Source organism: Antrostomus carolinensis, unplaced genomic scaffold (genome assembly GCF_000700745.2).
Source record: "Antrostomus carolinensis isolate BGI_N321 unplaced genomic scaffold, ASM70074v2 scaffold238, whole genome shotgun sequence".
NCBI lineage: Eukaryota > Metazoa > Chordata > Aves > Caprimulgiformes > Caprimulgidae > Antrostomus > Antrostomus carolinensis.
The window spans coordinates 140,817-168,141 of NW_010332038.1; the positions used below are offsets into that span (position 1 = coordinate 140,817).

General features: G+C 38.6%; 1 protein-coding gene across 1 annotated transcript in view; it reads right to left on the minus strand.

The window, feature by feature from the left end:
• LOC104529133 (propionyl-CoA carboxylase alpha chain, mitochondrial) overlaps positions 1 to 27,325 on the minus strand; it is a gene marked incomplete at both ends in the record, with an annotated part of 179,698 nt that overhangs the window by 135,065 nt on the left and 17,308 nt on the right. The window contains 2 exons of the mRNA XM_010173337.2: positions 2,832 to 2,868; positions 10,064 to 10,195. Of these exons, the coding sequence (XP_010171639.2) occupies positions 2,832 to 2,868; positions 10,064 to 10,195 (169 nt within the window). The remainder of the gene's footprint in view (positions 1 to 2,831; positions 2,869 to 10,063; positions 10,196 to 27,325) is intronic.

A 27,325-nucleotide genomic window follows, 5' to 3' on the forward strand; every position in this document is an offset into this window, starting at 1 on the left:
CATCAATTTCAGAATAAAAACTACTCTTGTTCTACAGTTTCACATTCTCATGATACATCTGAAGGATGGGTCTAAAACAATCTTAGAAAGCTGGAAGGCAAAAAGCTGTCAAATTTGAAGATCAGCAGGCAAACTTTTGCTGTTAAATAGGTACTATTGAGTTCAGACTGCTTTGTTTCCAGAGTGGTTACTATTCTGAGAATCTGAATGGCAAAAGGAGTAAACAAAGTTGTTAGTTCCAGCCCTCTGCCACCATGGTTTTCAGTGTCATTTAACCATTTTTATCAAGTTGCAGGAAGTAGGTCTGTTCTACTTCCTGACACTTCAGAAAATGCATTGTGCAGTATCAGTTTCAGCTATGTTTCATGTGGCAATACCACATTCTTTTCAATATCCACAACTGAAAAACTAGTATTAACTAAACATATGTCAAATGAAACATGACAAAAACACATTTTTCCACCTCTTGTGTTTTGTATAGACTTTCATTTAGTTTAACTGCCTGCATTTCATACTTGTTAAATTATTTCAAACTGAAGAGTAAAACTTCCTGGAGTTTCATCGATGCTTCAGAAATCAAGAAGCCAGCTTACAACTTACAGACAGACTGAAAAGTAGCATGGGAAAAAAAAGACAGTGTGATTAAGCACTACAGAATGGATCATAAGAACAGTCCACACAAACAGAGTAGAGAGACTCTAGAAAGGAGTCTATACATCAATTTGTGCTTAAACTTCTTTCACTTCCTGATTTAGCCTAATATCTCTCTCTTGACAACTAGGGAGAACACATCTTAAATGAGGGGTAAAAGGTAGGTTTTACTCCCATACTTACAAAATTTGTATCCATAAATAATAGTCACTGCAACAGGTAAAGGCAGTGTCTCAACTCTGAAGTGCCATGTTCCCTACTACTGGATCTTTGGCCAGAACATATCAGGGAGAAGCAGGAAAAAACACAGGCAGCAAGAGAACATTACACAATGGTTTAGAGTTTTAAGCACTGACCTACAGCGCTTTTTTTTTTTAATTACTTAAGCATTCTTGGAAGACTAATGCTCTGAATAAGTGAAATTAAAAATAATCTGGAAGTATTCAATTGCATATCAAGTGCCTTATGTATATAATGCATTTGTCCTCATATAACAGACTAATTTAATTTCATCCTATTTTAGATCCTCTGAAATCACAAATAATTGTGTTTTATTCTAATCACTGGTTATGATTAGAGACAAACTTAACTAAATTGATCAACTGGTCAAAAACATGGGTAGGGAAAAAGCTAGAAAGGACATTTTTCTTTCATTACATAGCATCACAGTACAAATCTTATTTGTATCAAAATGGTTTAAGAATTTGTCATCTAGATAAAGCACCACACAGCTGTCAGTAATTGACAATTGACTTCACAGATTAAAGACTGCCTTGATATAATGACCTCCAAAAGTGCTACTGGTTTCAAAAACAGGAACCAGTCAACAGAACCCAGAAGAACTCTGAAGAAAATTAAGCAAGAAAACATTTTAAAGGGTATCTAGGAAGCCACTGAATAACTTCCAACTTACATGAATCAAAACTGCTTTAAAAATACTTGCAGGAAACCTTTAAAAAACAAGAGCAAGAAAGACTACTAAAATGAAAATGAATAGAAATAAAGTCATAATACTATGTATGCCTCTTTAAGGACTAAAACTAATTTTATTTACAGTTATCCTTCAAATATTCCAATTTGGTTGATAACCTCTTCCTTTTGTTTCTGCTCACATGACAGGGATCAGTAATCACTTCATTTCCCAACATGGACATACAGGATGACTCACAGAAACACTGACTTCAATTGTGTCAGCCTAAAAGCCAACCAAGCCTACACTGAGGGGTTTCAGGACAGTTAACTGGTGCAGGGCAAGAACCTCAATTTAGACTCAAAGTGGAAAGGTGTTACACTGATCAAAAGACATCTGCAAGTTCCAATTTCTATTTGGTATATAAGGCATAGCCATAGCTTTTTGACACAGGTGAGATGTTATTTGTGGCTAGATTAGTAAGAGAAGCTTCAAATGTAGATACATCCTTTGAAGTATGTACCTGTGATGAACTTAAATAGCTTCTCATAGCTACTGTCTCTTAAAATTAAAATAAAATTTCAAAAGAAAAAAATCAAGAAAAATCTTATCACATTAGATTCTTCTTCTAGAAAGCATTTAAGAACATGTGTAATTTCAAGCATATGGTTAAATATTTTCCCTAGCTTTAGTAAATAAAAGCTAAAACTCATTAGATACATATTACACTTAACCTTCATCAAAATGAGTCCCAGACAGTTTGCTTGTTGTTCTTTTCACCATTCTGTACGATATTCAGAAGCTGAATAGTGACTTTATTCCAGAAAGCAGAGAAGAAAGGCTGGTGGTCTGGATGGTACTCAAGCTAATTGCAGTCGACACAGTGATGAAGAATGAAGATCATAACATCACTGGTGTCAGCCTCCATATAGAGAGAAACGTTTCAAGCCTAACTTCTGACTATCATGTCCAATTGCAAATATACTTTGAAATAACTCCTTTAGCGAGTTATTCATTACTGTATATTATATGCATTCCACAAATCATGTCTGCACTTGTTCTGTAAAGTTCAGTTTCCAAAGCTAAAATGTGATGACTTAAGAGACAGGGCGTTAATTCCTAGATTCTTCCAGCCCTATAGGCAACAGGGAACTTAAAAACTATTACAACATTATTTGTTCTATCGGGATTACTTATTACACATTCAATTTAGTCAACCATGTCTGCTGAGAGGCACACAAATCCCACCATAGCTAATTTAAGAACTTACCAATTTCCCTTGCAATTCTGACAGCTTCATCTGCATCCTGTAAAAGCAGGAAATGAGACCCAACGTTAATCCCATCAGCCATTGCACTATGTCCTGAGGGCAGTCATATATTGCACTACTGTCTCCTCTGATTCATTTAATGTTTGATTTTACAACCTTCTGACCCTTTTCAGCCAAAGGAATGTAAAATTAATACCATAAGTGGAATGTAAATTCTACCTCATCATTAGTAAACTTAAACTCAAAGCAACGAGGAATCAGCTGACAGGAAACACAACCAGGATCGCAGAATGATTTTCTGCAGTTGTAGGAATTTAATGCTAGAATTTAGAAGTTTACAATCAATAATGGACCATAAATCAGATCGTTAAAGTTTGTCCACTGCCAGCCTGTTTCTGTCCTCGTAGGTATTTCTTGTGTTTTCCTAGTTGTTGTCAGTAGGGGGAGTTGATTCTCTATTGTTTAGGAGTGATTCAGGCTGAGAAAACTTGCAGAACTTCTTTGAAGACAATTTTTTTTTTCCCTACCAAAGAAAGAACACAAGCATTTCACTAAGTTTTTCATTCTAAAGACAGAATAAACCTTAAATGCATAATTTTAAACTGTACCTGAAAGAAGATTTGCGTAATTGTTTCCATTTAAGAGTCCACACATTACTAACATATGACAGTTTGAAAAAATCCTTTTGTTGATGCCACTTACTGCTTCAGGTGATTCATACCACCGCAGGTTGGTACAGAAAAAAGTACTAGGAAACCCAGAGAATAACAACCAAAATACTTGAATTGCTTACTTTTTAATAACCAAATATCTCCTCTTGCAGCAGTTAATTCTGATTTCTTCTACTGATAACAATATATTTCCACTATATTCTACTTGAAAGAAAAAGGGTTAAATTACAGTGGCACAGGTTACATTACAAAATTCCATCCGAATTTGCTAATATTTATACTATGCTGGGACATGCACTAAGACATTTGTATGGAAGGCAGTAATGTCTGGAAACCACCAGCTGCTAAGTGTGTCTGAAACTATGGGGGCTGAGTTATGAACATTAAAATGAAACCTGATATTTTTAAAGCTTTCAAGGCAATCCGTTTTAAAAGCACCCAGGTCAGAACTTTAAAAAAAATACGTAAGAAATGTTCATACCTGGTTCATTTATGTCCGATAATAAAACAAAATCCTCTTTAAAAGTCTTCAGTACCTAGTAACAGCCCCACGAAGAATAAGGGGGCTGGCAGGGGAAGTTGTCAGAAAATTTAATTTCCTTTCATTAGCTAGTCTGCTCCACAAATCGGTGCTTGTTAAGTTCAAAGCAGTCCTGAAAGCAACATCAGTTTTAAGTCTTTTTACTCCAGTCACATCTGTTAATGAGATTTTTCCAAATAACAATTGTTTTTAAGTCAAGAGATAAATCTAGCAAAAAACCTCCCCCCTCAAAAAAAAAAAAAAAAAAAAATCAGGGTTTACTGTTTTATTACACCTTGCTGCTTTCCATGACCCTGCACCCTCCAAATTTTAGCTTAAAGGGATAAAATGCATGAAAAGGGTCATTTAAGAATGTTAGTGGTTTCCACACATTGAGTTTGAAGGTTCTTTGTTCCTGCCTGTGACAGTTATGCGAGAATACTTCCCCTTAATAGCCTCTCTGTCAGGAAGTGTTAAACCTGCCAAATGCAGACAATTAGAGCCTCTTGAACAAAATGCAGGAAGAGTGATGACTGATGAAGAGCCACGATTATAGTCGAGAAGGAAACTTTTACATTTCTTTTCTCTTGCAAATTCACTCATGTATTTGCAAAATAGAATTAAGTGGGGGGAAGCAAACAGGTTCGGGGCTTTTTTTTGTTGTTTTGTTTTTTTCACTTAGTTACCTGCAAACAAGTGGCCAACTGATACAATGCAGTGCACAGGCAGACAAGCTGCAAATCATTATAGAGGAACTTTTCACAGCTACTGTATTTTTATACATGCATACAACTCTAATAAGCAGCATCATATCAGCAGCACTAATTGTCTCTGTTCTGGCTTGAAGAGACTGAAGATATCTGCCCAGAACAGTTATTAATTTGCACTATTTCAACATCTGTTTCTTTCACAGTTCTAATATCTTAGAACCCAAACTTTAAGATTAAAAAAAATAATAATAATCAATGCATATTCAAATTATTTAGCCTTCAAAGAGCATTCCTGAAATAGAAAACAAAAACATGCTGTGCTTTAAAGAGAAAAACTAATAAACAAAAAATTAATAACCAACTGACATATTGAAATCTCTGGGAAGTCTTTTAATCTTTTTCCCTAAGAAAGTATGTTTTATTATCATGCATTTCACTTGCCAATTACATAAATACAGCAGCAGTTTGAGTACTCATAAAAAGTTAGGACAGTTATTTTAGATTTTTAGTGCAAAGAACTTATGACAGCTATACAATGTTTGCCATAAGGGGGAAAAAACTGAATGCTATAATGCTGCATAACACAAAAGTTTATCTGTGCAAGATAAACACAAAACCACATTGGTACTAAAATTATTTTTTAAAAGCAAGTCTTCAATGATTTACTGTCGTTTCCTCCAAAAACAGATTAGCTACACTACCATTTTCCCAAAATAAACTGGAGATTGTAAAGGAATATATAATTTTAGCACCACCTTTTATTGTACAAATAAAAAAGTTCAAGCAATGGTACAAGTTTATAAAAGTCATAGGAGTTATAAAATTATGTTTTTACAAATGGCTGATTTCATTAAGTTAAAAGACATAAAACACTCCTTTAGCATAAGAATTTCTAACTTCCTAATTTCATGTACATGCCTCTCTGCCAGATAGCAGCAGGTGGAGACAAAAAAGCAGAACTATTTTGATGCAGAGGAATGCCAGGATAAAGCTGTTCAAGAGACTCCTAGAGCTGTAAAACTTTTCATTAATTATGAGTAACTACATAACAGTTTTGATGGCTGAGGGTGTTTGGCTTAGAGAACCTCCAGTTCACGTCTAGTCTCCAACAGCCTCTCCAGCAACACGCTGATCATTTCACATCAGTGTCAATTCCCCACTGCAAGAATACAGCCAAAACAGACACCTGAAATTTAAATACAGTAAATTCATAGCCTTGCTGAAAACCTTCAACGTGTCTACTGACACCAGTGAAACTAAACAGACATCCAGAGACGTTAATCTACGTACAGCTGTGTCCTACCAGCCATAAAACCAAAATGGCTGTACATAGTGAAATAATATAAAAATCTTTCTTACCTCACCATTCTTTTGCCAGTTTTTCAACACGACATCTCCTTTTACCCATTACTCAGCCTCCACTTTCTTCTTGTCATGTATTTGTCTTTACTCATTTACAGTCAATACATCTCAGCTCTAACTTTAGTATAGCCATTGGACTAGCACTAATCAAAATAATTAGTGTTATTTACCACTATCCCTCCCAATAAGGTTTTAGGAAAAAACTGTGCTTACAGATTTTGAAGTTAACTACCTTTAGAATGCTTTTGCTGGCTCTTTAGCTGACAACACTGGACTCGGGTTCCTTACACGTGTAGACTGGATCACCCTTGCCCCAGCCAACTGAGAAAGTGAACCACACAGAATCACAGAACGTTGGGGATTGGAAGGGACCTCGAAAGATCATCTAGTCCAACCCCCCTGCCAGAGCAGGAACCTAAATGAGATCACACAGGAAGGCATCCAGGCAGTTTTGAATGTCCCCAGAGCAGGAGTCTCCACAACCTCCCTGGGCAGCCTGTTCCAGGGCTCTGTCACCCTCACTGTAAAGAAATTTCTTCTGAAGTTTAAGTGGAACCTCCTGTGTTCCAGCTTACACCCATTGCCCCTTGTCCTACCATTGGGCATCACTGAGAAGAGCCTGGCTCCATCCTCCTGACATTTGCCCTTAACATATTTATAAACATTAATGAGGTCACCCCTCAGTCTCCTCTTCTCCAAGCTAAAGAGCCCCAGCTCCCTCAGCCTTTCCTCAGAAGGGAGATGCTCCACTCCCTTAATCATCTTGGTGGCACCAGGGATGAGAAGAAAGTTACTCTTTGTCAAACTACCCTCTCCACGTCTTTCCATTCTCAGTTTCATATTTGCTGTAGTGTTTGCCCATCTGAGAATAGGTAGTTGTGTCTGTTATGCCAAGCATCCTCTTCAGTCCTTCCAGGTCCTTAAGCATACTGTTGAAGGCCTTCCTTCTCTTACATTTCTAATTTAATCTCTATTCACTGCGAATTTTTCTGCATTCAGCTTCTCCAAGTTGTTATTACAAAAGCATCTCCAGCATCTACTATGTGTAAGTGCTAAGCAACATAAATAAGAGCGGGAAACACTTATCCTTTATTCATGAAGGACCTATATATCTACAGCACTTGTTAAAAAGTCCTGGATAAAGACAACTCTTCAAGTAACAAATATTTTCCATGCAGTCTTGAGTTGAATAACGAAACACTAGAAGCTGTTACCCTATGTTCGCTTTAACCATTCATCCAGAAAGAATACGTGCAACTGATCTTTCCTAACTTCTGGCATTGTTAGAGGCATGAATGCAGTTTTCTTCCAGCTTCATTAGAATCTACTATAGAGATGAACCTTCCTCTAATGAACTCAAGTATCAAGTAGACACTTGACTCCTTCATAGGACCTTTAACATTTTTATTTCTCAAGAAAAATAGCCCTCAAAGATTTCTGAAAGCTTCATAACTGTGACCAAAACAGGTCTCCCATAAAATAGCAGAAATCCTATACGGTCTCTAGCTCCTTGTGTGCTGCTTTTTTGATTGCACCTGGTATCACACAGTTTTGCCCTTCCTATCTTAGTCTGAATTGGCAAAACTGTACATCAAGCTCTAACCAAAGATCAGGCATCCTGTATGACCTAATGACTCAGATATTCATCCAAGCAAAAGACACATTATCACAAGAAGGAGATCAGAGGACAGAGAGACACACATATTTAGATCCATAGCAAAGATGAGAATATCACTTAACAGAAGTTTTATTTCTTAGAACTGTAACCAAAGCACTGGTCAACCTAAAGTTTTCATCTCCCCTTTCTGATGGAAACTACAACACTGGCAATATCTGTGGACTCTCCTTTTTCTTTTCTGGTTGTTACACTGCAATTTTTTATTTTTTTAAAAAAATATCACTTTCTTTTCATCAATATTCTTCATATAAACTGAACTAGTGCAAGGCTGAGGTACCTGAAATTGATATGATACAGACATTTCAGGATTACTAACTACTGCATACTTCCTTTCAATAGCTAAGGATTGCAGTTGTCAACTCAGTCCTGCATTCCAGTTCATTTGGCATTAAGACTATCGTTGCATATAGCCAATTGCCAACCAGATCACTTACGTTCTTTCACTTTGTGTCAGGAACTTCAGATAATTGTCAAAACCAGTGCAATTAACAGTCTCAAACAAGTGCATACAGTAGCTCAGTTTCACTGGTTATATGGCTATCTGTTCATTAACCACTATCCTACTTTGCCAGGTTTGTTTCTTTATATTAGCAGAATAACAATCCCTTACATAAATTTTAATTTGATACAGAGATATAACCAGCATTTTGAGTATTTGATTCTGCATTAGAAAAAGTTCTGTGGCGTTTAGATGATTAATTCAAAGTTATCTCCTAATTAGATGTTTTTCTAAAAGTTAATTTCAGGATTTCTAGAAGAGTATACAGGATATCAGACAGAACAGAGGACGTTATGCACAATAGCTTGTCTGCTTCTAAATCCTATGGGTGCTAAAGGACCACATACACAGGGACTGCTAAAACATTCAACAAAAACCTGAAGGAATGCTGTGTTCAACTTATCACTGTCAGACTTCAGCACTGCCACAAATACCAGCCTAACACTCTTACAGAACCTTCCAGAAGAGAAACAATACCTGTTGCAGCATATCCCACTGACAGGCTTTATATGCACCAGGTATTTACGTCACAAGTGCTGAAGAATTCTCTTGTGCATTTTGACTTCAGCTACGTCACTATTTTATTGTTCTCTCCCACTAGCCAAGTTCTCCAGGCATCCTCAGAGCAGATAATTTTGTAGAGGCTTAGCCCCTTTGCACTCTCTTTACCTTTTTTATTTAGTTGGGTTTGTTTTTTTTCCTGCTAACAGAGTTTAAAATCCAGCTTAGCCAACACAATGCTGAACACCATTGCCCTGGTATATGTTGCTCCTTAAAATAGTCTGCATTTCATCAATATATTCAGTTGTTCCCAATTATCTTGACATTTCCTATTTCATCACAAATAAAATCTATGATGATCAGAGGTCAATATCGATTGCCATAAGTAAAAAAAAGAAAAAGCTTTCTCCAACTATATTAAAGCGTTGTTGAAAAACTTTTCACTTTTTCATGCAACTCAAAGTTTTACTCTGATTTTATTTGAAAAATCTAACTTGACATGTCAAGCATAAAAAATTTCAACCCAGGAGGTCAACATTCTATAATACGAAGTTTTATGTTGTCAGACCACCACAGCTATATACAATGAAGGTTTTAAAAGAATAAAGCTTATTTACCTAGATTAACACAGACAATATACTAAGACACACGGGAAAGCTTTTAAGAGCCCAATACTTGATCACTATCACAGAAAATAAACCAAATCATACTTTGTTTCACCTTACAAAATATAAAGAAACAACAAAAATATTTTTAGAAAACTGTTGGCAATCATTCCTTCCAAAACCCCAGGAAGAACACTAGATTCAGACAAAGAGCCACCAATTTCCCCCCACCTTCACCCCAAGATTTGCAACCCATGGAAATCTTCACCATCAGCGCAGACCATAAAATGGAAACTTCATACAGTGTAACAAACTTCACTGCTACCTTAGAGCTGTCAAGATCTCAGCCAACAAGAAGTAAAGACCTGAGAAATGTAAAGACTCGTGCAGATAGTCAAATCCACACCTGATATTTAAGACATTTACCTGCCTTCACGTTGAGTTTAAAGCAAAACACTTAGATAGTCCACAGAAGCAGTCCTTAATACATCATTTATTATGAATTACTTTCTCCTCTTCTCCAAAACTCTCTTGCTACTAGAAATCTGTACTGCATTTTTTAATTACATCTTATTAAAAAATAAGTTGAAATTATAATTAACATTCTGCATCAGACCTTCAGTAGGTGTACTTCAATTTAGACACTGTTCCTACAGTGGGCAAACAGTAATGAGATTATTTCTCACCTTGACTACTCCATCAAAGCCAGGGATTGTGTTGACCTTTGCATTCTTGGCTAATAATTTGCTTTCAATCTTGTCTCCCATAGCTTGAATAGCATGTGTGTCAGGTCCAATGAAGGTGACACCTTCTGATGCCTGCAAAGACAATGAAGATACAACTTTAGGAGACAAGGAGGCTTTACACAGGTATTGATATTAATTTTTTTTCTCTTTTTGAACGGATTAATGAAACATTTAGAAGATAGTGGTCTGTTTATGTTACAGCCTAGCAATATATAAGCAGCATTTCAGCCAGTTCATTACAAATGTGTATGACCTTGTGAAACTATGTATACACACAGATTCAAAGCCCCTATAATTAGCATTTGTATAAATCAAAGCCAGGCCAAAGTGAAAAGGCTGAAAGCAGAAGTACTCCAGTGTGAAAGTTAGAAATACCCCTTGAGAAAACAGAGGCTAGTTAACTCACCATTGAAAAAGCCACAATTGATTTGCAAAGATATGCTTGCTAAACTGTAATGCAGCTGAAAATTCCATTATGCATCCTAAAACAAAACCTTGATGAAACATCAAAATGAAAGTACAGTCTCTTACTCAACATATTAAAAGATCTTGAAAATACGGCGACAAGTGAAATAATGTTTCCCCAATTCTTTCAGGCAACTCTCTTTTCCGATACTAATGTGGAAATAGGTTAACAAAAAATACTTTAATACTTCAATTTTAATACTTCAGTACATAGGTAGAACACTGAATTACATTTGTCTCCCTCCTATTTCTCTATGCCAGCAATACACTGCAGTAATTAAGTATGCAGAGGTTTTTTCAAACCTCTCCCAGGTCAGTACTCTGAAGAGCTAAAGGCAATTCTATCAGAACTCTTTCACTGGAAGTTACTCGTTCATCAGTGAGTACACACATGTTTCAGGAAACTTGACCTCTTTTGCATCATAGGAAAAAACATCAAAAGAATAAGCATACTAGCCTTGCATAATTTTTTCCAACTGTTTCTTTTTTTTCTCCAATTCTAAGACACCTGTAAAATGTTTATAAGCAACTTGTTTCCAGCCAATGGGCAATTGACTTAACACTAACACAATGACAAACGTTCAATTTCTTGTATCAGAATTTGTGTTTTAACATTTTGTCTTTCCAACGTACACTTGTGCTGCCGATGTCAGGGTTGCCATAGTTATGGTCACTAACAATAAAAAGTAATTTGCTGAAGCTTTGTGTATTTATGATGGTAGTACATGACCACAGAACAGACAGATAAAAAAAATATGGTTTTTTTAAGTGGGGGAACAATGTCCTCTTATTCATAATCTGTAAGAGCTGAGAGCTCCAAACATGCTTGGGAGCCACTGTCTCCACTGTCAGCAGCTTCCTGGCAGGAAGAGTTTAATAGCAGAAGCTCTGGGTAGACAACTTCCTATCATCCCCGCTAACAGGGTGCTACAGATAACAGAGAAAAGACCAGAGAACTATTACAGACACACTAGGAAGCTCAGTGCAAAGACACCCTAGCCAAATGCAGAGCATCAGTTCAGCTACATCAAAGGCTTGTCAGCTTCAGCTCACAATGAGCCATCTGGGTTTTTATCTCAGCCCACCTCTTTCCTACTACAGCAGATGACTTCGCTCTGCGACTCAGTAATACTGACTTGATGAACAGCTGCCTTACCAACACAAGTTGGGAAGACTGCAAAAGGAGGGAGCAGGAAACAGGAACACCGACAGGAGGGTGCAGACCTATTAGTATTTAGTGTTTATATCCTTTGGCACTACAAGGAATTCACTTTTTAAAGGAGAAGAGAAACAAGGAGTTTGTTTGAAATCATAGTGACACAAAGTTTGTAGCTGATCATTTCAGAAACAACAGCAGATTAGTCTGAAAACTGACACTTTATTGCCTCTTAACAAGATAGTTTTAAATAGGTGCCTGCATACACCTGAAGGTAGGGTAGAGAGTTCCCTTCCATTATCAGACTGTATTCCAATCTTAAAAAGCTTTGTGGAAAAGGTTCACTTACAGGCAGTTTCGGCCATAACATTGTCATGTCATTTGCATCGTGATCAATGCCACTTTAAACGTCATTATGTATTGTTTTCTCTCCCCACTCTCTTCTCAAAGTCTGTCATCAAAAATATGGAATCTCCAGACACCACGATAGTGGGTCCAAAACTTTTGCTGCCCTGACAGACTAAGACTTCCAGCTTCCAGTCTATTTCCAATACTCTATTCTTACACTATTTCTCTTCCTACTCTGACTTTCTTCTGTCAGAAAATAAGAAAAACTTCATTCAAATTGGAGGTCACAGGAGAGGATGGGAATTATGTTTACGTAGAGCTGTAATATTCCACATGGATACAACCAATACTACTTATTAAAAATTAATTACTAGATGATGTGCAGCAGATTCACATCAACTAATGCAAATACCACCTGGTGCAACCTGTACCTTTGTGGGTTTTTTAAATGTTCAGAATTCACAAACTGCACTTGTCTACACAAGCACCTCAGCTGTAACTGCTCTTAACCTTTGCACTTTACACAGAACTGCACTTTAATTGTGAGAAAGTAGAAATTCAATATCACCCCTCTATGGTTAGTCAATTGAGGCAGTCATGACATCCAGTTATTGCTCAGCAACAGAATCTGAAACAAAACAGCTTCATTCAATGTGATATCACAAGATACCCAAAAATCACATAACTCAGCACGTTGCAGCATCCATAAATCAAAAATAAGTTAACAAACCAAGGCGGATCCACTAGTTTCCAGCCAACATGTCAAACCATCTCTTACACAGAAGAGGTGTGCATTCTCCAACATGACTTGCAGCCAACTTTAGCTAAGCCCACAAAAGACTTCGTCAGCTTAAGGCACTACTAGACAAACTCTTGCAAGTCTTGCCAAAATAATTTAAGTTCCCATCACTCAGAAATGCTTGTTTGAGCCACAGCTTCTCAGCTCACCACCAGAAAAGTGCTCCAGCTTCTTCATTGTCAATACTCACACATAACCTACTGACCTGTTCAAAACTCTAGTGCCCAATACTGAAAATGCCAAAAATAGATCATAAGAAAGAATGTGGCAGTAACACCCTCAGCTCCCACAAAGACTTATCAGCACTCATCCATTAGCATCCTTAGTTTATGAAACACACAGAAGCGGCGAAACTGTGCCAGAAAAACTTCCAGTGCCTGATGACAGTCTGTCCACATACAGATTTGCAAGTGGAGCAGTAAGCATGGGAACCTCTGCTAGATGTACACAAGCTTACACACTGCCTATCAAACAAGTTCTTCTGATATTCAGTTACTCTTCCACATGTTCAGCAACATACTCTAGCCTCGTAGACTAATTATCTGGCTGCAGGGAACATACCAATTTTGACCATAAGCATGCACCAGCATTTTCTTCAGAAACAAACCTGTGATACCTACTATGTATCACTGCTCTACTTTACGTAGTCAAAGGTACAAACAGTAAGGAAAATGTTATAAAAAACCTCAGAATACAGTCCATGCCCAGAAAGTTAGTTCTGCTTTTGATTTAAAAGTAGATACTGAAGAGTTTCACCCAACACCTCTCTGTTTTTGAGAGCAGCAATAGTTGGTTTAATTGCAGTGCCATAATAATCACAAGTAGTTCATTCTCTTTCCCCACTTTTTTTTTTAAGCCAGACAAAAGCCCTACTTTACCTCCAGGGAACACAGGACCCCAAATAAAGCAAAAACTAAACAATGTCAGAGTAGGACAAGCAAAGGCAAAACTTGGAAAATCCATTTAGGAAGTCAGTGGTTAAGCTGTATGAGACCTTCACAGTCTGTCAACTGTGTCTGACTGCTCTAGGAACAGAGTGGGCCCGACAGACCTATGCTAGTGTAAATGGCCATACTCCCAATGTTTGGAAAGGGCCTGCCCACCTGACAGCTCCTGGGGAGCTGAGGTAACTGAAGACACTGATCCTCAAAGAAGAGATTCCTTTGCACGTCCTCCTGGAAATGAGGAATGTAGGGATTCACAATTACTGTACTACACAGTCAGTAGTGGATTCAGCCTCAGTGACAGCATAAGCAGAACTAAAGACAGAAAGCATGAAGAAAGGAAACTGCATAATGAACTTCTAGACACACTAGCTTCCTTGGCAACACACTCTTCTGTGGGCTTATGAATATGTGGCAAACCAGCCAACTCGCTGCCAGGCCTCCCAGCACTGCAGGAAATGACTGAACAGTTCCAACCCAGCTTTACACAAAACAAGTGATACTAAAACTTTTCCTCTGTCTTTTAGTACGTTAGTTATGGACAATTAAACACACTTTTTAGTGTCCTCATTCGAGCCAAGATATTTGAATCTGCACACAACACCAGCTTAACATGAGCAGCTCCAACCAACAAGGAGGTACACCATGTACAAAAAAATAGCTATCAAGACTTGTGTTTGCTCTTTCAGGATCACTTGGTGAGGGGATTCTTCCACCCACAGCACACTGATGTGGCAAAGCACACTCCAAGTGCCCAGCTGCTTCCAGATGCAAGAGTCCCTACAATTATCTTACTACACAGAAGCAATGACAGTAATGCAGGCTTTGTACTTGTTCATTCCCTGGGACCTGGAATGGTTAGCTATAGAAAGATTTTTCCTATCTCTGAGGAAGAAATGGCTGATAGATCTCAGGAACAATTGTAGCTGCTCTACCTTATTGAAAACAAACCTTCCTATCTAAACACAAAGCTAGTTTTAAACAAACTCCAGAAATTTACAAAAGCAAATCGATCTGTCACATGCAGCCATCAGGTCATATATTCTCAAACTCAGACTTCCATTTGATTTTTTTCAAGCTTACCCAAATTCAAGCTGCTGCTTATTAGAAGACAGTAAGAGTAATTCACTGAGCAGAAAAGGGCTCAAGCCCAGCAGGGTTAGGCTCAGAGCCTGCAGTATGTCAAGAGTGACCAGAGAAGCAGTTGAGACAGCCTAGTTGCTTTTCCCCCATTGTCTCTCCTTCCTCTCCCACACATCCCTTCCCACAGTCCTATCTGTCCCCCTTCTCTAGGGCAAGGTCTGGCACTCCTCAGTTGACCAGCATGGCAGGCAATGGCCTGGGTTTTTGAGAGAAGTGTTTTCCATTGCTTTCACAAGTTAGAATTAGCTAAACAGAAGTTTACTGGGCATGGGAGGATCACAAACTGCTGGAGCACACAACTGGGAATATTTTGGGGGAAGGCATATCCTCAAACTCTCCAGTGTGCAGGGCAGGGACTGCATGCTACTATATCAGCCTACTTTTGCATTCAAGTCCGTGTTTCTGTTTTAAAGGTTGTTTTCTTTTGTTTTTAAATAATGCATGCTGTTGCTTCTCTGAGGAGCACTTTTTGAATCACAGAATGGCCGAAGGTTGAAGCATCAAAGCTGCTGCTCAAACCAGCTCTTTGACATGTGCTGTCAAGTGGTGGAACAACTTAGGGGCAGAAGACACAGAAGCAAGATTACGTTCTAGTGAGGTAACAGCAAGACCAGCAAGGGTGGCAACAACAAGACTTACTCAAGAACTTACTGGTGAATGAGATTATCAAGGAAGTCCACAGATAAGAACTCCAGTAGAAGCTGTTACCATAGGTCTGGTTTTCAAAAAGGTTTTGTCCCAACTCTCAAGTTTTCTTCACAGGAAAATCTAGAAAAAGGTTTCCATTAAATACTTGCATGCAGGTGATGAATTCTTCCACTGTTGTACTGGGGAACAACTGCTTTAATTTTTCTGCCCTCCTGACACGCAGCCAGTCAACAAGGCAGACCCAACAGGGAAGGAAAGGGGTAGAAGTAGTCTGGTAATCAAACAGTATCGAGTTCCAGAAAAACTGGAATCTTTCACAAATAGTCTCTTATCTACAGCAGGGACTCATAGCTCCCCAGAAGGAAACAGACCTGTACATACAGCTGCCTGCAGTCATGTAGAGCAGCACATGAGCAGAGCAGATAAGCAGCACAGCTCAAGGATGACTGGAACAGCTAGCTGGGCTCAAAAACTCTATGTCACACAGAATGTGGCAGAGGTAAAAGAATGCCCCACAGTTTTCTCCTAGACACAGAAACAACCTATTAGCTCAAACAACTGGACCTTGTTGCTGCTATCCTGAAGGCTCAGAATAAAGAAAATATACAAGAGTGGCCAATGATCTGCCCAGGCATCAATGTGTAAATTTAGTATTAACAGAGGATTTGAATCTATGCAGACTTATTTTAGGCTGGAAAAGGCTTAAAACAGCAACATGCCTAGGTATTGTCATGGATCAAAGTAGTAACTCTCCAGCAGTTCAGCAAACAAGAGTTTCTCCAACCTTGTTTAGAATGAAATAAGCAGAACTTTTGAAGCCAAGAGATCTTAAGAATACACATATGCTTATATACACACACAAGAGAAAAGACAACACTTCGATGAACAGTAGCATCCTTCATTAGGAAAAGTATTTTAAAGAATGAGCCATGCTGAAGAAAAGCAAACTACAGCCTGTTCTGTCCAGGGGTGCAACAGAACAACATAGCACCCCTTAGGTGAATACAGCATGCGATGTAAGCAGATGGATAAATAGCTAGACAAAGCTAAGTAACAGGAAGTTTTTATTTCCAACTAGAACTTGGAACAAGCAATGAGGTCTGGCAAGCTGTACAGCACAGTTCTTCACCATCACCTCCTTCCTCTAGCAAGTTGCCTGGGGCTCTGTCACCAATTAACCTTTTACTTCCCCAGCTAGTTGCTATCACAGTCTACCTGCCTGCTGCTTGTGCAACTCAAGGTGATTGTAATACTCAATTTTCTTCCCAAACCCTCAAACAAAACAAGAGTCAGACCTCCAGAAAGAGCTACAGAAACCAAAGGCAGGCATAGTCAGAAAAGTAGGATGCTACAGCTCCATGGAACTTGCTAGAGGAAGGAGGTGGTGGTGAAGAACCATGCTGCGCAGCTTGACAGACCTCACTGCTTCTTCCAAGTTCTACTTGGAAATAAAAAACTTACTGTTACTGAGCTCCAAAACACACTGTATTTCAGAAGCCAGACCCACCACGCAAGCTATGTCACCACCTGTGACACTATACTGTGCCATTTTAAATATCTGTACTCCCTGTCTCAAATAGGGATGCATACCATAACAGAAAGTGATACATTGAAAGTGTTTCTTTAGAAAGGAAACCAGCTAACAGAATGAAAAAGCCTTACATGAAATCAAACACAGCTGCAAGAAGTTTGTCTCACTTCTTAAAAACAAAATTACAGAACACTAAAGCATTTTCACAACTATTACCATAAACAAGAAAAAAAGATGATTGCTGGGCAGCAATACTAAAAAACTGAAAACCAGAATACACTAATTTATTTGGAAATAAGCCAAAACAGATGCTAATTTCCATGTTTAAACTCTGGCATAGGAAAGGAGACGTGTTAATAAATTCCCTTTAAGACATTATTTTAAGAAATAGATCTGATGTACTTTATCCTGGTGCAAATCTGTTCATACTGGTCTCCAAAGAATAGCTTAAACTATGCAGAGCTATGAAAACACAGTAATCAGTTAGCAGAAAATGTTGTACTGTAAGTTCCACCAGTATAACCAGACAAACTTCTGAAGGACCAAATGAAAACAGGCCTTATCCAAGCCCCAAATCCACCTTCTCTAAAGCAGGCTAGGAATAAGAATGCAGGAACAGCATATATCTATACATCATACAGAGAGAGATAATTACATTTTTCAAAATGTAGTATGTTTGTATTCAAATATTTGGAGGTGAAAATAGAGAAAGGTGAAAATAGAGAAATAAATCTTAAGACTACTCTAAAGCTCAGCTTAAACAAGAGGCACAGTTACTGAGCCAGTATAAACACAGTCTAAGGCTACTTAACTCCACTGTCCCAAAAAGGCATGCACCTCTGAAAAGGTGCATGACCTCCTGCATAAACACCAGAGAGCAGCCAGAATAAACCCAGGTGGTCAGCATCACCTTAAGCACAAATGCAGCAAAGAAAATAGCTTTTAAATAAACTTTAAAGTCATGTCCTCTTTAATGCCACAGAAGTGGTAAGTTTACAAAGTCAAAACTGTAAGAATCAGACTAAATTGTAGACATCTTCCTTAACAAGATACAAGTTGTGAACTGACACTATGAGAGAGTATTCGTACAAGAGGTAAATATGCTTGCATTGATTTAATTCTGCATTTTAAAAATACATTTTTCACTAACCAAACATTTCATAGCATATATTATACTTCTGAGTGGAAAAAATGCTGTGTAGCTTTCAGGTCCTATCTTTGCAAGTGAAAACAAGCACAGAAGCAGCTTCTTCCAAGGACCCAAAAGGTACAAGACACTAAGAAGAACAAAAAGTACCTCTGAGGCTCTATACTTTGGATCTGATCACCAAGCTGAAGTTTTACTTGATAATTTCACTTCAAAACAGTTTAAAGCTTTAGATAGTCTGCATATTATTTTATGTCTTTGTCCAGAACCCAAATGTAATATCGAGTTATCCAAGTTTTTATAAGCACTTCTCAGATACAAACTATAAAACTTGAGCATACAGTAGTTTGTATGACATGCCACTGTCAGTGATGAATTGCTTCATCCCCTACAAAACATTCCCCACAAACACACCGCCCAATGCAGAGGAACTTGGCCCTGCCATGTTGCAAAAATTTTGAGCATTCTACTACATCAGCAGTAATGAATAGCCAGAAAATTTAGGGAGAAACAAACGAAACTTAAGAATTTTCCCTGGATGGTTTCCATATTGCTTTTCTTCATTTCATGGCATTGAAACCACCCTTGTTTTTTACATGATAAAAGAAATCTGTGGAACTAATCCTAGAAACCTCTTTCTGTTTCCTCGCTTAACACCTCCAGGCGACAGAAAAGACAAAATGCTTCATTTGCATCCTTAAACATTAGAAACTGCCAATGAGTCTTTTCAGCTGCAAATGTTATTGCATCTACATTTCCAGAAGAGAAAGAAGGTTAAACAGCCTACTCAGGTTTACGTTAACTCATCTCTTTTTAGTACCAGGAGCAGCACAAAGAGCAGAGAATGTGGAGGCTTAACAGCCCAACCTCTTTCTTCATTACATTCAATTAGATCCTGGAAATGGATATAGCTGCTGATTACACGAAGATAAAGAGAAGAAATCAGGTATGTACAAAGGAAATGGCAAACACTAACAAGTGTAATCTTAGTCTTCCCAGTCATCTAGCCTCATGAAGACCATTTCATTTTCCATGAAGCAAAAAGGTTCTATCAGTTGCATGACCACACAAGATTTTTGCCTGATGTAAAAGCAGTATTTGTTTAATCATCAATATAAACTCCTAATTTAAGATGTCAGTGTTGCACAAAGCCATCCTGAACATGTTAGTAAGGTAAGAAAGATTCCTTGCTCGATGTGCTACATAGTACTCCATCTTATCAATTAAAGAATAAATTTGAGTCACAGCCAAATAGCCAAACACCACTATTAAGTTACTTTATTTTGGAATACAATTAAGTACAATTTATTCTTCAAGAGTACCAGATCCCCTAACTGACAACATTTTTTTTAAATTAGGATTCAAACTACATGGCATTTTTAATTTGTTTGGAGTTTAAAAAAAGCACTTGGAATTATGGTGCTAAATTCAGTAGAGAAAGTTAGCAGCACTTTATTTTCTAGGCCATTTGGCTTTCAGTCTGCAAGTCTTCAGCTTGGCAGAGAACGCTCAATGAGACGTTTAACACAAAATATACATTACTCCAAATGAAAACCAGGCACTCATGGAGAAAAAGCAGGACAGAACGATGAGAGGGAGAAACAGGGGAGTATCCTTCTAGCCAAACCAACAGCTCACATTACTAAGGACCCAAGTTTATGACATACACAAAGTTTTCTATAGCAAACTATCAAACTGAAAGTTCAGGAGGGAAAGCAAATGGTGCAATGAACAGTTCAAAAACCTGATTGTTAGAGCACTAAGAAAATGCACGGGCACAAAACATTCTTTACACAGCCATACCATTTCTCCTGTCCTACAGATACACGTGAAGCTTTGCAAATTAATACAGAACACAAGCAAATAGCCCGATTAGTAAGTGCACTTTGCAATGCTTTGGCTCGTTGAGGGTTTTTTGGTTTTGGTTTTTTTTGGGAGGGGGAAGACAAACATGAGAATACATTCAGAAGTCAACAAGTAATGCAAAATTAACACTGCGCTAGTGAAGTGTTACATCGAGCTTGCAGTCAAAGGATATTAATTGTATACCCGCAAAAAAAAAACCCAAACCATAATAAACCAGAACCTGGAGAGAAGAGATACATGTTGAAAAAATCTGTGTGGTATTTTTCCAGGCATTCTACAATGCTTCAGAGTTAGGTGATCATCAAAACATTTATAATACATATTCAGAAACCAAATTAAAACTTAAGGTGACTGTCCAAGCTCACACCACCCTGAATTTACTGATGAGCATCAGGAGCCCTGTCACTGAATGCCAAAAAGATAAGTGACTCCAGAATCACCTTCAACCACTCCGCATATTGAGACACAGAGTTGAGCAAAGCATGCAACTATACTGAGAAGTTTAATTTCTCAGACACTGTAGAAGACAGACACTGAATAAACAACACTCTTCATAAAAATAAGGGTGTTAAGCCCACTGCCCTGACCAAATTCTAACATGGATAACTCCATTCTACCTACAGCTCCCTTTTCTCAGCTGGTTGGTGTAGTTTAAGATCCTCCCTGTCCTCACATGAAGGGTAGTAAGTCACTTCCCATCAAACAGCTGCCATCACTATTCTTTGATAAATGTAGCCATCACCAAACACATTTGCTAAAGACTGTTTTGAAGACCTTCAGAGAGAGTTGTTGAAGATACCAGGAACCATATTACAAGATGCAGAGCAGATAAGTGAGTTCACTTCAGAAAATGGAAGCATCTGCATCTTGTTAGTAAACTGGAGTTATCTTCCCCACAAGAAGACAGCTATTAAACAGCACTTGATTTCATTTCTGACATTCAAAACACATCATCATATGGTAAATAGGCATATTTATTAAAAAATAAATATCAATCTGTCAATCACAGTAATAAACATTAGTTAGGAGCTAAACAAGCAGTAAATAAATCATATCAACAACAAAAAAGTGCATATGCACACATTTGTGTTGCTTTGCTTCCCCCAGCCCCAACCCAGTTTAATTCACTGAACCAACACAGTATTCCACCAAAGCCAGCATGTACTGATCCCACGGTTACTAAAAACCACACAAGGAAAGGAAGGATGGGACCAGGGCAATAGTTGCTCAAGATTAAAGCCATTCTAAAACACCAAGGACAAGATGTTGTCCCATAGGTCATAATAAACTGTCACAGAGTAGAGACCCAAAAAGACAGCATCAGCCCCACCCCAGGTCTCAGCTCCTCCTGCCTCTCGCACCACAAGCAGCATCTGTGCAGCTGCACAGCCACCAGTTCGGGAGCCAGAGCACCTAAAAGCAGCTAAAGGGGTAAAGGGCGCTTAGAGGATTTTGAGGGACAGTCCCTAGAAGGGACAGTGGCAGTACTGACAACTCAACAAATACACTATCACCAGACATATAATGGGGTACCTAGAGGAAAGTGTGCAGAAAAGGTATCAGCAGGACTGAACAAGGCACAATGACTGAAACATTTGTGGCCAAAGATGCCGGTGGGGAAAAAGTCACTGGCAGGCAAGAACTGAGGGTTACAGAGATACTGCCATGCCAATGGTGATGAGACAACTGATACAGGAGGTAGCTGCAATCTATAACAGCAAGAGATACTGGGAGAAGGTGGTCAAACACAGGAATGGGTTGCCCAGAGAGGCTGCAAGTCTCCATCCTTGAAGATATTCCCAACCCAACTGGATATGGCCCTAAGCAACTCATTGCAGTTGATCCTGCTTTGAGATAGGGTCTAAGTCTCTAAAGATCCCTTCCAAACTCATCTACTCTACAGCCCCAAGCAAAGAATATCAGGAAGATTATTTTCTCTGGCCAGGCAAGGAGGGCTAGAGCAACCAACAGCATAGAGAACTTGGCACAATTCTTGTTGTTAAAGAAAACAAGGCTTCTTAGAAGGATACAGATCTTTCTACTGGATCTCACAGCATGCATTTCTTCGAGAAAGCAGAGCCTGGTCATACTGATCCTTCTTCTCTAAGAACTGGTGGTGCTGCTGCCTAGCCATTTATTTCTACCTTTGTAGTAAAGTATGCCATTACTTCAGTTTTCTAGACAAAAGTGATATTAGATCAACAAAATGACTTAAAACCAAAAAAATCCCATCCAAAGGTTCCCATCTCTGAAAGACAAGCTCATCCAATCATATCAGGAGGCCATCACAGGATGCAGCTGGGAAGACACAGCTGAGGGACAAGCAGGGACAAGAGGGAACTCCTACCCAAGCACTGGTAGGGAAGCACTTGGGAGAAACAGCTGCAGTCTGAGGGAGAAAGAATGATAAAGTAGTATTTCTGTCATGCCCTCTCCTCACTTGAGCAAGCACAAAAGTATGTATGGAACAACAATGTCAGACAACACAGTCATAGTAAAAGGTACCATTTCATTGAATTCTGTTAAGCACTACTGTCTTATCTCCTTCAGTATTTATTTTTAACAGGATGTATGTAGTAGTATTACTAATAGAACATGTTCTTATTTAAATCTTACACAGAGTTCCTTGGAGAAAACTGTAGACTAATTACCCTGTAATGAAAGATAACTAGTTCTTACAGCTGCCTACTGAGAGAAGTTCAATACACTGCATTTAAACGAATGAAAAATACATTGATTCTTTTCCCCCCTTTGGAAAGTGTTTTAAGAAAATTCAGTTTTTTCTGTATGTTCTAACAGTCAACAGTCTTTGATACTTACATAGTTCTGTTTGATTTCTATTTATGCTCAACTTAGATGAAGTTTACATTAGATATTATGGGCAGAGAAATAAATATGATTGTGTTGTCCTCTTAAATGTAGATGTTCAAATAAAATTAAGAAAAAAGCTCAGGTAGTTTTGTAGCCAAACTTAACAGCAAAACACTATTACTAATTTTATTATCTTTAAATAACAAGACTTGTATATACAAAATTGGATTTTCCACCAAGCCCTGTTCTTACTCTCACATATTCTTGCATAAATTTAACAAGCAGATTTGGCTCTTTTGCCTTCAGTTAAAAAAAAAAAACAAAACAAAAACACCCCCCAAAAAAAACAAAGAACTACATGTGGTCATAAACACCACTGAACACTATAAAAGTTTCAAACTAGTTTAACAGTATGTGCATATTGCACTTCTTGGCTAGCATGAGGAAATAACAGTAGAATCTGGTATATTTAAGTCTATTGGACAAAGTGCGATGGAGCAACGGCATTACAGCACTCAATGCTACAGTGCTACTACAATGCTTTAGGATAACAATGTCTCACTATCTCAGCGTCATAAATAAAACAAGTCAATAATATGTATCAATATTTAGCACTAGAGATTTATAGGCACTTATAATGAAGCAATTCCCTTGTGGCCTTGATACCTATGAACCACAACCATTCAGAGCTCAGGATAGTGTCCTATGACAAAAATATCTCCCATATATTCCTGAACACCATCACCTCCAGATCTGAAAGATAAATTCCACCTCATGGATAAGGGTGGAACAGCTTTTTGGAACAGACACAAACTCCACCCCACCCCCCAACAGATGGGCCTGAGAGCTGGCTTCACTTGTGCTATAAAGTAATTAGACAAACAAATCTGGATCCTGTAAATAAGCACATGCTTGAAATTAAGCACACTTAAACAGTTGCCAGATGAGGGCCTGAATTTCAAAATTTTAGCCTGTAGAAGAAATCAATCTATTAAGTGATGGCAATCTTCCTGAAAAGTTGACATTTCTTTCTCTTCAAAGGTCCCCACAGAAATGGCAACAAGGGAGAGAAACTTGGGTAAGCAAACACTAGTCCACTATCAATTTTTTAATTTTTTTTAATGCAAACTTGTCTCACGAGTGCTTAAGATGGTAAAAAAGACCACAGCACCCTAAAATATTTTTCTGCTTTAGTATTTCATCTAAACTATATGCAAGTGGCAAAATGCAACAGAAATTCCAGGAGTTGGTAATCTCTAATTTACCCACTGGGCTAGAATTACTTGGAAATTCTTAGCAAACTGGATTTTCACTTGTGAATCGGATGTTAAAAAGTATGTGCAACTAGATTACGTTCCTCAAAGCTACAGGGGGAAAAAAATCCTTAAAGGAAGAATATACTGAGATTAGCAATGAAAAAGCAACAATGGGTATATACAAAAGGCTACATTTAAAGGAAGTAACTTCTAACTTAATCTACCTGGAGCATCAAATACACCTAAACAAGTTTTTTATTGTGCTTTTTTATACCCATCAACATTGTACAGGACACCTGTAATGGACACATCCTGGATTGATACAAATTGCCAGAAACACACCTTTTCAGAATCACAGAATGTGTTGGGTTGGAAGGGACCCTCAAAGGTCATCTAGTCCAGTCCCCCTGCAGTAAGCAGGGACACCTTCCACTAGAGCAGGTTGCTCAGGGACCCATCAAGCCTGACCTTGAATTATCTGCAGGGATGGGGCCTCCACTACCTCTCTGGGCAACCTGTTCCAATGATCCACCACCCTCGTATTGAAGAACTTCTTCCTAATATCCAACCTAAATTTGCCCCTTTCCAGTTTAAAACCATTACCCCTTGCCCCGTTGCTACATGTCCTTGTGAGAAGTTCTTCCCCAGCTTTCTTATAGGCACCTGTCAGGTACTGGAAGGCTGCTATCATGTCCCCCCCAGAGCCTTCTCTTCTCCAGGCTGAACAGCACCAACTCTCTCAGCCTTTCTTCATAGGAGAGGTGCTCCAGCTCTTGGATCATTTCTGTGGCCCTTCTCTGGACCTGCTCCAACAGGTACATGCTCTTCTCATGTTGAAGGTTCCAAAGCTGGATGCAGTACTCCAGGTAGGGTCTCATCAGAGCAGAGTAGAGGGGCAGAATCACCTCTTTCAATCTGCTTGCCACACTTTTGATGCAGCCCAGGATGCAGTTGGCCTCCTGTTGACTCTCCATGTTGTTTTTACAGAAACACCACTATCATCCAGCAAATGACAGCTGCCTTAGTAACAGAATGTTACAGTAGATAAACAGCTCAGATTTTTTTTTTTTTTAAATCACCGACACACATTTGAGTACAGTTTCAAAATCCTTGGAAGATCACATTGGATCCTTGTTTTAATAAAGTGTCTCCATTGTTGGCTATTACTATAAAAGAATTAAGCTATATTATCTGCAAATTACACAACTGAAAAAAGCAACATGACACACCAACTGTTCGATGCCTAACAGCAATTCCTTTCTCGCCTACCAAAGAGAATCTGTTGTTTTCCATTCTTTAAGAAACAACTCCCCCAAAGTCCACAACATTATTGTTACTATTATCAGTTAATATTATTAATTAATATTATTATTATTGTTACTGAGCCAGTAATGTGTGCTTGCAGCCCAGAAGGCCAACTGTATCCTGGGCTGCATCAAGAGAAGCGTGTCCAGCAGGTCGAGGGAGGTGATTCTGCCCCTCTACTCCGCTCTCATAAGGCCCCACCTGGAGTGCTGCGTCCAGTTCTGGAGCCCCCAACACAAGACAGACATGGACCTGTTAGAACAAGTCCAGAGGAGGCCACCAGGATGATCCGAGGGCTGGAGCACCTCTCCTATGAGGACAGGCTGAAAGAGTTGGGGCTGTTCAGCCTGGAGAAGAGAAGGCTCTGGGGAGACATTATAGCGGCCTTCCAGTACCTGAAGGGGCTACAAGAAAGCTGGGGAGGGACTTTTTACAAAGGCAGTTAATAACAAAACAAAGGAAAATGGCTTTAAGCGGGAAGAGGGGAGGTTTAGGTTAGATATTAGGAAGAAATTCTTCACTGTGAGGGTGGTCAGACACTGGAACAGGTTGCCCAGGGAAGCTGTGGATGCCCCCTCCCTGGAAGTGTTTAAGGCCAGGCTGGATGAGGCTTTGAGCAACCTGGTCTAGTGGGGGGTGTCCCTGCTGATGGCAGGGGGGTTGGAACTAGATGGTCTTTAAGGTCCCTTCCAACCCAAACCATTCTATGATTCTGTAATTTTACTTCACTCATTTTAACAATGGCATTCAACTATCACAGTAACATGGGCTACAGAGGTTTATTTATTCATGCTAAAAATCTCGTAATTACCTAGCTTTTTCTATTGCCAAGTTCCATCTCAATTTCAACTCCTCTAACTTATCGCTGTAGTAGCTTTTCTGTCCAAATATTTTAGGAAGGTTTGTCATTCCTAGAATGGAATCCAGTCATCAGATTTTATTGTATTCTAACAGTGCAAGATACAAATACGTTACACTAGAACTCTTTAAAAGGCAATAACATTTTATCATTTAAAAAGGCTCTGTTTTCTTTCACTACTTTTTAGATGCAGTTGCAATTACCACATTTTATAGTGCTGTGTATCAAAAGTGCTGTGCCATTACATGACATTGGGAATATCTGGCACTACAAATATTTCATTCATGGAGTCACATTCAGCGGGAAACCATTCCCATACTGAATAATAATGCAGAATGCACAGAAGTTACCTGGACTGAAATCTTAATATACAGACAGTAAATTTTGGAGGGATTGGGTTTGGGTTTTTTTTCCTCTATTCTTATGCTGCTCTGGTTTTAAATTTTGGCCTCAAATTTCCTGTCTCCAGTTCTGTGGAACATCAACTATGAAAACAGATTTGTGTATTTCTCCTAAATCATACTGTAGTCAGAAACCAGGCAGGGGTGGGGAAACACACACCAGAAAACAGACTCAAGGGGGAGCGGGGAAGGTAACATTTGGGTTTAACTGCAAGAAGAATGCCTGGCATTGAAGTTCTTATGAATAATACTTTTTCCACAGAAATGTGGTAGAATGCTGCACAACTCAAAAGTGGTATAGACTTCAGTTCCCACATGAACATACTGCAGTACTTTACCCTTACAACTTCAATTTTAGGCTGTAATGAAAAATTCAAATTGTAAATTCAAAAATAGTTTTGTAGTTTTCTGCCACTTGGAGCTAAAACAACAGCCTGCATTATATTCAAAACATAAGCAGCAAACATGTAGTAACACCACTTCCACAGATATAATATCTGTAGTCAATTCTTTAAGCTGTCCC